The following is a 13,718-nucleotide window of genomic DNA, read 5'->3' on the forward strand; positions in this document are numbered from 1 at the left end:
CCCGGTGGGGGACCGCGTCGCCTGGGATTCAATCTCTGGGGAATTTGGGGGGGATTAAAAAAAACTTGCATTGCAGGGGCAATTAGTGTTTAGGCTATTTGGTTTTTAAAGATAATGTGAACAATAAATTTATAACGTGTTTTATTTAGTTTGCACACAATGTTTTTCCATTTCAATGATTTTATTTTACGTTTAAGACATTTCAGTAGATAAGTTTTATTGGTATTGAACATACGAGTCACTCACTTTTGTGTTAGTTTTGTTTTTGAAAAGAAGACCTTATTTAAATATTAACAACGAATTATGAGAAAAAATCTTTGGATCTATAATTTCAATATTTGAGTTCCATCCTAAGTAGAGCTATCACATAAGTAGCCTACCAGATTCTCAAAACATCGCAAATGATTTCGAAAAATATCAGACAATATTCACAACTACACCGCGACATAATATAAAACGTGATCGCTCAAATGAAATTTATTTTATCTTTGCACTAAATTTATAGAACAAATGCAAAAAGTTTCGCGAGACGATGTGCAGCCGGCGTGATTTACATGAGCGACAACGGAACCAGACTGCAGAGGATTGCATGTGCACTAAGAAATTTTATTTACTAAAGAAAATATTATTCTTCCTCTTCTTCCTAGCGAGTCAACTCAAATTTGTGAGGACCAATACCTCGTCAGGTCTGTGATTGAAGCACTATATTTACTACACACATTTGTAATTTTTATTATGTTATTTTATTCTCAGTCTCAAGCGATATTTTATAGTGACAAAAAATATTTTACGTCATACATAAAGCCCTTGCTTATATTTCATAATTTTTAAGAACATGCAAGAAAAATATAACATAATATTTAACTTCTTTTTTATTTTAATCAAACTGTGAATTTTCTTTTTCATCCCGGAAATACTACTACCTACCCTAATTTCGATGATTATGCTACGACAGGATAACACAGTCGTTTTCATATAAAAAAGTTATCACGCAAAACACACATTTACTATTTTCAAGTACACAACACATTGGTACTCTAGTAGAAAATATAATAAATAGAGGAATAAAATAAAGTGTTATTCAAATAGTAAAAATAAAACGACGCTAAGGAGCCAAGAAGTGTGATTTATGTAACGCGACAGTGCGCCGTGCCAGCGCTGCGCATAGATATTGTGTTATTGTCACTACTCTTTGGAAATAAAATAGTTTCATAACACACTTGTTATGTCATTTTTATAGCTAACTTTACAGGAAGAAGTTTACTGTGACATCTGTAAAAATCTTTACTACATCAAAAAATATCAGTAGGTATAAGATCAAATACTAAAATATATTTGTTTAAAATAGTTACAATCATTTTTCGAGCTCCTTCGTGCTTCAATACATATGGATGGCCAGTGTCCTATTAGTGGGGACATTAAAATGCCTGACGATTAAATGAATACACTTACTTTCTTTAAGTTTCAACGTTTGCATTTTAAATTAAACAGACATGTAACCATCAAAAGAAGCGATAACTCACGATTTACAAGATCACCCTGATACGATAACATAACATGGCTTCAAAGTCATTTTGCTAACAAAAAGAACTAAATTAATATGTTGTTTGAACACCAAGTAAACATAATCAGTACCGCACGTGCGTCACACACGTCCGTCCATTCATAGAACGGCAGCCTGTATGGGATTTGTATGAATCTCATTCGGTGAGCGCTGCCTGCTATCTTAAGACTATAGACAAACAGAGGGACGGTAGATTGATGTTTTAGATATTGATACGATGCTGATTTAGTACGGGAACACAAATAATCCGGTTATTGTAAGGTTAGTCAGTTTTGGGCGGGTAACTTAGTGTAATAGTCGTGAAATTATTGATTTGCCATTTATTATTACTGAAAAAGCCTAACTTCTAATTATAGTTTCGGTCTAATTCGATTTTAAAATTTCTTATCTCATAAAAACCTCATAATTTACAGAAGGCGAACATAAAATTATCCTTTGTTCCACCAGTCGATAATAGCCGGTGGATCAAAGTGTAATAAAGGGACCAAACGATGTCCAAGTTACAAAATAAAATTTAATCGTAACCTAACCTATTTTCCTAGATCTAGCCCATAAACAGCCCTGCATATATCAAAATAGGTAAAGACGTACGTACACTCAAGAGTTGCGTGTCCGGTTCGCATGCACCGGACATTAGCTGATTGCCGTGTGCCCTCTGCCTAACGTTTTAATACAATTAAAGCGACCGCTCTTATTATCCAAATGCCATCTTTCCGTCGCCAATTTTACTCAATGACTGTTTTGCGTGTCATTTTCTTTGTATTTGATGATACTTTTATTAATATACCATTTCTGATACCATATATTTTTAACGTCACTGAATAACATAGGTAGGTTGGTAGGTTAATTATCTTTTTAGTTTTGTTTTGTAATAAGTTATGACTTTTTTGTAGCTTGTACCAAATTTTTGAAAGACATGTTTTGTAGGCATCATGTTTTTCTTTATAAACCTTAGTCCGTATGTGTGTCCATCTGTCACCAGGCTGTATCTCATGAACTGTGACACTTAAACAGTTGAAGTTTTTTAAGAGTATTGCTATTGTCACTGTAAGAACAAATACTATAAAATAGAAATAAATATTTAAGAGAGCTCCCAAACAACCAACGTGATTTTTTTGCCGTTTTATAGACACTGGCACTGAACCCTTCGTGGCCGGTTTTATTTTGTACTTTTTCGTATATTTGGAAATACAAATAACAGTTTAATCATGTACCCAACACATAAACGTTTTCCTTCCACATAATTTACCGAAACGTGATGAAACTCGCGTCGCACTCGCATATATAATTTCAACACGTCCCATGCTCTTAGTGTTGTGAAACAGGAGGCCAATTACGAAAGATTTATACGGCCAACGTAATTAACTTTGGCCAAACGCTAACTTAGTGCAGGAATTGCTTTCGTTTCTACGAGGTAGGCCCATGCTGTGATAAATTATGTGCTTATTAAGATTTAAAAACATAGGTATGGTTTTATACTAACACAATAGAATGATTTTTACTATTTCTCCCGGCTTTCGCAGACAATGGTGATTAGTATTCTCTGATGACTATTGACGAAGGAACGTTGAGCCAAAATTTTGACATAGGCTGGCCGCATAGAAAGGCGAAGATGACGAGAAAAAAAATAGAGAGCCCTTTATTCAGCTGTGTCATTCATATTTCAATGAGGGTTTTCTAAATATCGTACATACTGGATGTCAGTTCCTAAGCGTTGGAGTTCAACGTGTGTTACCATTTGACCCATTCGGTTTGGTGTCAGATCCAATTAATCTCAAATCTAAATAACCTGGTTACTGTCCGAGTTTAGTCCATTTTCCAATCAGGTGGGAAAAATCGTTCAGAAAATTCAAGACATTGCGTTTTAAATTGATAACTGAATTTTTATTTACTATTTATTATTATTACATATAACAAATGTCAAATTAATAATATAAATAAATCTCATTCCTATTATGAGACCAAATGCTTTTTGTTACAAATATCACACGGGAGACAGCTATTGTAAAATCTTGAGCGACATGTTGGTTCTCAGATTTCATACCCAAATTCATAATTATAGATAATCACATGACACTACAATTCGACACCCCCAACTTAACCCTTCAGTTAGTGTGAAACTAACGTGGAATAAAATTGCAACCAGAGATAACAGATAACGCGGATACTGGGGTAGAAACTTAGGGTTGCACACATTCAAATTTTTGGTTGTATTTTTTTGTTATTAGAATATTTGTAAATTATGAACTGGTTAAATAAAATTGTGATTATGAATGAATATTATCTTGATTTTTGAAGATTCTTAGTATTTATTGTTAGTAAAAATATTCCATTTTATTGTTACGACGAAACTTCATCGGTTCTAAAAGTTAGATACCCCAATATTTGGAGCCTGTTTCACCAATTTCTGACGAAACATCATATTGTACTCTCACAGATAAGCTAACTGCCAGATAAATCTGCTTGAATTTATTTGCCAGTTAGTCCTATCCAACACAATTTTCAGTGCTATCTGTTGTGATATTTTGCATATAGGTTATCAGATACATTATTAGCAAGCAGTAAAACAAGTTTTGTGTTTGAATTAAAACGTAAAATATGCTACCTTTTGGGAACTTTAAAACTTTTCTTCCATACTTTTCGACTATATCTAACATGACCCTGAGAGGGCGTGCGGATTAGGTCCTAATCGGACCCCGATGACAATCGGCCACGTGGTGGTCACGTGACGGCCACGTGACCGGCACGCGGACCAATACCATCGCTGCGGATTGCGGGGCTGTGGGGGGAGTGTATCGCTCGATTGAAACCGGTAACCAATTTATATTAATGATCATTAGTGGTTGTTTTTTTTATTGCGGATACACGATTTCATCTGTCATTAGATATTTTAAGAAACTACCATTTGCTGGTGGAAATTTGCGACAAAAATAAAAAGGAACTCACCTGTTTTGTTACGGAATCTATTAGTCGAACGAAAATATCTTGTTCTTGCCTCAAACCTGTAAAAAATAAACCAAAATCAACTATCTGCACTACAGACTATTTTAACCTACTGAAGCATTTCTATAATAAGTATTATAGAAATGCTTCAGTAGGTTAAATAATACTTTAAGTTTTGTGATTCCTAACATAAATATTTCCCTGAATATTAGCCAGTTTCATAGAATATTGCATAGCCATCCACTTTTTCATAAATTAAGTACAGCACTCAATACGGAGTGCATGGCTTCGCTAATTCCCGGTATAAAGCATCAACATTCTCCTCGTAGCTGGTGGTCCTCAGAGCGTTTCAATCGATGTGGCCGAGCTGTCATTACAATTTTTCAACTTTTAACAAAAACTAGAATTAGTTTTACTATCTGACTTTAAAATAATTAATCTGTTCTATGATAATGTCAATTTTATGAATGATTGATTTTGGAAATGATTACTTCCTCAAGAAAAATGACGGATCATTATCAGAAAAGAACCACCAGCTACAAATATCGTAGCAGACTACGATCTACGGCGTAGCTTGTAGCTAGCGATAAAAGTCTGTGCAATCTTTTTTCTTTAGTTTTAATGTTTTTGCTTCATATTATACGAGTTAACGATTAATTTAATAATACAAAAACTGTTATTCTTAAAACAAAAATATTTTGTGTATAGTATTATGAAACGTGTTATAATTTTGAAAAAAATACAAAGCTATTTAATTAAGTGAGAACAACACTATTACATGAAACTGTTACATTATGAGAATCATTAAACTTTCTATACTTTTAACCTGAATAATCATAAACAATACACCACCGTACCCAGTAACATAGTACAAGAGCTAAGAGCAGCCACCATTCATAGTCTAAGAGCTAGAGCATTCTACGCCAATTTTCCATTATCTCGCTCTAAGGCCAAGATGCCAAATATTTACATAGCAGTGTACATTGTCTCCGGCTTTCTGTCTATTGAATTCCAAATCAAGTTATGTGGACGTAGCCTTTAACATAAAGCCATAGAGGGGCTTATTGGACGCAGTTTAGGTACAACCTGTTTGCACTGTGCACCGAGGTATGTGTCCAAGGAATAGATCAACTTGAAAATAAGTGTTTTTGAATTGTGTAATATGATTTGCTCAATATACAAAAGGTAAATCTTGATTCCTCACATTTTGTTTCACTTTAAATGGAATCATATAAATAATCTTGTTCAAGTTGGTATCAAATAGATCATTCAGTGTTTTTTATCTAGTCTATATATTTTAATTCACAAATTTAATTTTCAGCAATATGTAAACAGATAACTTTAGGAAGTCCAAATCAAAACAAATAATATGATTAATAATTTTTTACTGAAATCGACACATCATTATTGTTACACAAATAGCAAGAAGTAATATTTTATCAATAAACAATAATTTGCAACGATTATTATGCTAAATTATTTATACTAAATTATTCCACTACAATTGTTTATGCTAATATTTGTCTGTATTGTCTATCTCAACGCTTTACACACACCAAATGATATCTAGTCTTAGCCTGAAGGCTGTTTCGGGCCTGACAATGGGGTGCAATGACAATATTTGTGCACCCCGAGACGGTATCGATCCGAATCGCACGCAAACTGCTTTCTGAATGTTGATTTAGAAATTATTAGCGGCTTCAAAACAACACATTGTATATATGTACATATATGAAAATACTAGTTATATCTCGGTGCCCCACTTCCATTGGAACTTTCAGAATAAAATGTTGCCTGTGTGATCTTTGAGCCGTGTAAGAAAGTTTGTCAAAATCCGTCAAATTTTTGCGCGATCTTTCAAATTTATAAATACGTATAGAATTATTACACTTACCATTAGCATATAATAATTGCAGTCTGTATTGAATGCCATTATTTGTTTTCTGACCTTCCGCTTCCTGTAACAACAACGACATCTTAAAATCAAGAAAACTAAAAGGTGAATTAAATTTTTTTAATGTAGCTTTTGCCGATGGAAAATGCAAATTAATGGTGATAATTTAGACACCAACAAATTTGTGAAAATTGAAGTTAATAAGTAGTAACCCATCCTAGTTTTAAATTTGCAATTCTGTTCATTTTTACATACATATATATTATCACGGCTATATAACTAAGTACGAGTACTTTAGAGTAATGTCACAGCAACATTTGGTTCCAAATGCGTCGCCCGCCAACCGCGGTCATTTTCGATGTAGTCAAGGCAGTATCGTAAAAACGTGAACACGGGTATTTGGCCCTGCATAATTAAAGAACAAGCAAACTATTTTGTGGCGACTGTAGGGCTGTAACTACTGTGACCCACATATCCCTTTAAATATTGTTTCTGATATCGCGACATCCTTACACTTTATGCAAAGTATAAGGTTCGTCATAACGAACATAGATGCCACAGTATAGATATATGGGATTGCACCCGACTTTTTAGAAAAATTGAAAAATCGTCGGGCTAAGCCAGTCTCTAGGATGACTCTCTGGCTCATTTTAGTGTTTTCACGGTCGCTTCCATAGCTATTGAGCGTCGGAATGGAGCCCAGGGTCCACTCTCCCTGGTCTCTGGGACGACTATACTTATATACTATAATTTTATCTTTTTTTTTCTATGATACATTAACCATTAACATATGAAATTCGTCAATGTTGGTGTTTCAGAACTTGTTGTCGTAGCCATAGATATAGTCGTAGCATAACAATATCTTCATTACACTTTCACATAAACTTAAAAATAAATAAAACTTTTCCCTATTTTTAATACGATGCAAACTTGATATTTTTGATGATACTTTTTGTCACGATGTGTACAGTCAATAACACATGTAGCTACCTAAATTCATAGGAAATTAAGGTTACTCGATATGCGGTCGTCTGTACCACAGTATACCTATTTAAAATCAATTTCATTACTAAAAAGAAAACGTAACAAAGTGTCTTCAAAGAAATCGTTTATAAATAGACCCCTTTCAATAATAAACTTCTGATCCGATAGTATCTCGATAAGGCTGTCCATTAATCAGGATTGTTCAGACATGATGTCTATTGTGTGTATAATGCCTTATTTACATAATGCGCTACTACGGTGGCATGTGTTTAGATTCAACTTTTTACATAAATGACGAGATGAGAACTATAAAATTCGATTTTTAATGCTCAGTCTTCTATGACAAAAATGATAGCTAAAGTTGCCAAGCTATAAAATGTGGCTACAAAGGGAATCTTTCTGAAATGATTCCCGGAAGTTGCATTCGGGGCTGTGACGCTGCGCGACTCAGGTTCAACGCAAACCGCAAAATAAACCTTTCAATTTGGACGATTGGGCTGTGATTTGACAACCGGTCACCTGCGTGACAACACCACTCCTCGGTCCTACTGTTGCCTATTAGCTGCCAAGGCTGTCCCTTAGTCGCCTTGTACAACATCCAGAAGTCCTAATATAAGGCGGGAACAAGATGCCATAAAAATGAATTAGGTGATTTTATATTCTACAAGTAGCTTATTTTTCCGGGATTAAAGGTACCCTATATCCTTCTCCGTACTTCAAACCACATGTATGTAAAATTTTAAAAAAGAACAAAGCGTGAAGTGGTAACAAACAAACTTACAATATCACATTTATAATATCAGTTAAGATTAGGATAGTTAGGATTACGATTAAGATAATGATAAAAATACCTGGTCTTTCTCAATGAAGCCGATGAAGGCGGTGCGCTCGATCTCGACGGGCTGGCCGGCGCGGTCGTACAGCGCCACCACGAAGTGGAAGAAGTTGCTCTTGCGCAGATTGCTTGGCGGCTGCTTCTCAAAGTGGGCTCGACCGACGCCCACGCCGCTAGCAAAGATAAATGTTCAAAAATAAAAAATAGATTTTTTTTTTCTCATCACTATAAAGTATAAAACAGTCGCTTCCCGATGTCAATCCCTATGTATGCTTAGATGTTTAAAACTACGCATCGAGTTTTCATGCGGGTTTCTTAATAGTAATTTTACCCGAGCGAAGCCGGAACAGGCCGCTAGTTATACATAAATTTGTCAAGTATTACAAAAATATAATTATAATCAGTTGCAATATAATATGATGAAGATGAACACTAGATCAATGTACTTATTGACATCAGGACATTTCCCACGTCTACAAAAACACATTCATAAAAACAAACAAATCGCCCGCTTCTAAACATCTGTGAATGCAAAAACGTGTCCCAAATTGGTGTCATAAATTAAAAATCCCTCAACGGTTCCTTTCTTGCTATTTGCCAAAACCGCATTGCCACTAAGATATTTTGGGATCTATTGAAGAAACCACAAGAACAATACAAGTTGTAATATAGAGAGCGAGTATAGCTTTCGTTGTTTGTAGAGCGCGCACAGAGAGTTTGTTCAAATATAATTTATGAATACTCAAATAAATGGTTTTCAAAATTGCATGTATTTTGTAGTTTTTGTTTTTTTAATACATTAATTGTTTTAGTTCAAATGGAGAGACAATTATATTTTAAGTTAATTATTCATAAATGTTTTCAAAATGTTAATAGATTCTGATGATGTTATCTAGATTCACAAAAACTATCAATTTTATATTTAAAGTTTATTGGCTATATAATCTCGTTGTCAATATGCGTATCTTATGCGCACTCTAAATGCATTTTTTTTATTTACTCCAGGTTATAATCCTTTTAAAATGATTTATGGGTCCCGTTACCAGTTAAAGAATTTGCAACCAAACCGTTGCTATTGTACTGCTAACTGTGCATTGTTCACGGTGATGCATTTATTAGACAACAATTAAACATAATAAAAGTCGATTTTGAAAGTAACCATTGGTGTATTTTTCATTATGCGAATAATTTACTTCAATACTTCTGGTAAATTATATTGGTTCTTTAGAACAAACAATGTAAATAATTTGCTTGCTTAATATATATCTTACTATTTTATTTCTTACTATATATAAAAAATATACTGCGTGATATCTATTTTATGTTCAAATGAAAATTGGTATATTTTACATTATTTAGTAATATGATATGACAAACCAAAGAAAAACTACTAATTAATACAGTTAAAAATAAAAAAGTCATGCCAAATCTCTTCAAAGATTGATAATAGTCCAAAGTGTGAGCGAAAAAAGCGGTGCCAGCTAAACGCGGGCGCCGAAACTGGTAGCGATAAATAAAACAATGGAGTCGCGAGCGAGTATAAAATGGCAATCGCGAAACCAATTTGTTTACGCAAATTCTGCAGCCGAGATGAATGGGCGAACATAGTAATACGCTGCGAACGTAGTGACGTGCCAGCCGATGTCGATAAATTAGTTTTTTAGATTTCACGATCGATATAATTTTATTTGCTCGATCGATATTCGATAGATCGATATATCTTAAACCGCTTTTATCTGCCTTATTTTTTGGTTCTGCAGTAACATTTTTTCTGTTCAATCAATTTAACACCCGAGAAAAATTAAGAATTCTAAAGTGGTGTAATATTCACAAATTTGAACACGCGCATAACGTGTTCAAAGTTGTGAATTTTGGTTTACACTACTACTAAACCTTTGTACTACTAATTTTTGAAAATCTATCTGAAACATTTTAGAGATTTTTTCACTGAAAATTACCTAAAATGTTAAAGAGTTTTTTAATAATTTCGTTGGATCCCATTAATATTTCAAGATTTGTGAAAATAAACTGTACAAATATAGAAATAAAATTACATATTTTTACTCATTTGAATATCAGCATATTCAAATGAGTTGAAAATTGAGAAAAATAATCACTGCAACGGTTCCCCGCATCGACACGACAGTACCACAACAATACAAACCGGAACAACAGTGAGAAATGAGACCGAAGATTTGATGAACTGCCGCATTTCAAATGCTCTATCGATGTATTTATTGCACGCATTTTCACCCATCGCTTATTCGATATCGGTTCTTAATCCGCTCGATATAAGGTCGATAGTAAATAAAATGTTTATATACGCAACACATGTCGATATCGAGGTGTGTGGCACAATTTGTGTGTCATCACTTCATATTGTGCTATCAATGTGGTAGAATCTCTTTCAGATTTATAATCTTATGATATTTATGAATAGAATTCTGTATATTATGTAAAAGTTTTGTAAAACATAGTAAAATAAATTTTTAAACAAAATTTTATTTGTTGCTTTTCACAAGCATTATGTTAATATCATGTGACTTTAAGTACTTTTATACCTATAATGAAAATAAGTATGCACTAAAACATTGTTTATTATTTTACAAACGATGTAAAAAAAAATAGAAAATTATATGGTAGGTGTAATAAAACATTAATTTATTAAAAACGCGCCTAATCGGCGGGGTGCGGCATATTAATGATTTAGACACGGCATACAAATGACTCTGTCATCGCCGTCGGCCGCCTATCTGTCAACATTTGTCATCGAGAGCTGATGACTGACACGATTACTTTAATTAAGAATATTAACGCCCAGTTTTTAAGTAATTAATTTTAAGAAGAAATTGAGTAATCCGATTGGATCTTTTCGAGCGGAATAAGTTAGTTGAAGAGATTTGATTTCAAAAGATTCAAATTGTGCTTAAAAATTAGATTTAAAGTCATTTACTTATATTCTAAGGTGATTGAATACAACAAAATTTCCACAATGTATGTAATTGAGTCTTTTCAGGTCTAGTCACAATTATTAAGCCGAGGTCTGTCAAATTATTTTAAATTTAGAATATCAATAGCCGTCTATAGCCGTCTAGCTTTTCTAAATTGGAAATAATTTGTTTTTTATTTGAGTTTTTTTGATATATTTAATTATGTTATAGATCAAGAAATCAAGTGTCAATTATAAATTACATAGATTTTCCTGCAAAAGCAAACACAACCAGAGCAAATATTTTAGAGGTCTGTAAAATACGACAGATGTCAGGAGAGGCCCTCCGCAAACACAATGCTCACTAATTCGGGCACATCATCAATAGTCCGTATATTATAAGTTATCTACACCAAATGTTTATTGTTGCGCAACTTCATTATACTTGTGTAAATATTACAAGATGGCCGCTTCGAAAAAGGGGGTCGAAAAATGGTAAAAGAATATTGCTGACTGTTTCTAATTGTATTTTATTGGAATTAATATTAAAATTATTTGTAATTAGGATTATTTTAACTATATTGTAAATACATTTACTTAATATTTTTGTGCACCTATTTTGAAAAACCCATGTTTTTCCAAGTTATCAAATAAATGCAAACTTAATAATTAGCTTGGGCTGTTGAGTGTGCTTATTTTATTTAAATCGTTCATTGCTTTTTTCACAGTTACATTAATGGAAGTCACCAATGCAATCTTTTAATTAATTTTACAGCACAATTAGGTTCTATCAGAGAACTTTTATTCGCCATATCAACGATTGGGTTCTGTACATTATTCCCATTTTTGAACCATCACATCCCTTGATTCACTATCAGTTTTAATTTCTCAAAATCGTTGGTAATACTAATAAACACGAAACTTCACATAATCGAGTACAGCCGCAAACAAAACTGTTTCGCGCGCCCTCACTGCACACTGATGATTTATCTCGCCCTACCGTTTATGAATACACACTTGTTACGGCAAGCTTGATTATCGCGAGCGTACCCGCCTGATTGGACGAGCTATAATGAACGTATTGTGCATAAAACTTGATGTGAAATAAAGGCTTTAGTTTGATCAATAGTTTTTTTTCACAAACGTGTATTTCATCTGTTAGTTTGTCTGTAATCATATCTTGCAAGTGAAATTTCACTTCCGCTTCTCCTAAAGAATTGAAATATTCCATGTCGCTTCATTTTCCATGACACTATACACCGTATCTACTCGGTAACTGTAATTGATGCAATGCCTATTATTTAAGAAAACGATAGGAATTATCCATGAAGGTTCCTAACTTATTCTGGAGGATAATAATAGGGTCTGCTAGAAACATTTAAACATTATTTCCTTTACTTATTATTTATTTACAGGCATTTAAAAGCTTAACAATTTTGATATATTTTTCGTAAAGTAATGATAACCATCGAAAGCCAATACTTTCCCCTCTGTTCCAAATTAATCCTATCCAGCTATTTAATGTCAAACCAACCAGACATTTGGTTCCAAGCTTACGGAACCATAATACAATTCAGCCAATAATAAGTTTAGTATTGCTCTTTTCGTTTAAAAGGTTTATTACAAGTATAAATATTTATCCTTGTGAAAACCGCACAAATGGTTTGGTATACTTTTCAAACATACGAGTATGACCGGGTCACGGCTCGTGAATTACTTCTAACGGACCACATAATAATACACAACACACACATAATAATAAGCAGTATTATGGAGAATATTTATTTAATGTAATTGTAATTACGTACTTGATCAAATATAATTTATATTTCTTATTTATACAAACAGAATTATAAAATCATTCTCAGCAAATTTAATATAAGCCTAATTTTGGTTAGTTATAATAATTAATATATTAATTTTGCTTCAGTTTCGCAAAGTACGCAATTTTTGTATTCTTATAAAAAAAAAATTGTCTCCTTATTTTTCTATGTGGAATTTGGATACACAGATTTTTGGAATATTACTAATGAATTATATTTTAGCTAAGTTAAAATCGTATTCCGATTAATATATACAATTATTTATATTTATATTTATACAATGAACATATAGAATTTTGTCTTCGAACGAATATTAAGCTGCGACCTTAAACAGAAGTTTTAAAGCCAAAAACTTTAAAACTTCGGTTTCAGCCTAATCTTTCTACCCGTTCCTATTAATTTATGTATATCAGTGACTTGACAGTTAAAAAAAATTGTTTAATTCCAATCCCGTTTTCACAGTTTTACATAGTTTCAGTCGGTCTCTAAAAAAAACTGATCGCATAAACGAAGTTTACTCACTTGGTATTGTCAACTAGTGAGCTGGGGGTCATCCAGGCCCTGGTAAGAGGTTCTTCCTTCAGAGAGGTGACAGGCCCCCTCGGCTGGGTGTGCAGCCCCCCTGCCGCCTCCTGGTGGTGCAGCCCGAACATCAACCCGCCTGACAAATACACCACAATATTTAATTTCGACACGCAAATGAAATTGCGGACACAGCTAGTTAGAAAAGAAAATATATTATCGAT

General features: G+C 33.4%; 1 protein-coding gene across 7 annotated transcripts in view; it reads right to left on the reverse strand.

Moving 5' to 3' along the window:
• The window catches only part of kn (knot), a 52,630-nt gene that overhangs the window by 37,356 nt on the left and 1,556 nt on the right, over nt 1-13,718 (reverse strand). For all 7 annotated transcript variants that reach the window (XM_053748973.2, XM_053748972.1, XM_053748971.2 and 4 more), the window contains exons 2-5: nt 13,495-13,633; nt 8,237-8,393; nt 6,402-6,465; nt 4,511-4,566 (exon numbers count right to left, since the gene is read on the reverse strand). In XM_053748973.2, coding sequence (XP_053604948.1) covers nt 4,511-4,566; nt 6,402-6,465; nt 8,237-8,393; nt 13,495-13,625 — 408 coding nt within the window. In that variant the 5' untranslated portion in view covers nt 13,626-13,633. The remainder of the gene's footprint in view (nt 1-4,510; nt 4,567-6,401; nt 6,466-8,236; nt 8,394-13,494; nt 13,634-13,718) is intronic.

The sequence above is a fragment of the Plodia interpunctella genome, chromosome 8 (assembly GCF_027563975.2).
Source record: "Plodia interpunctella isolate USDA-ARS_2022_Savannah chromosome 8, ilPloInte3.2, whole genome shotgun sequence".
Taxonomy (NCBI): Eukaryota; Metazoa; Arthropoda; class Insecta; order Lepidoptera; family Pyralidae; genus Plodia; species Plodia interpunctella.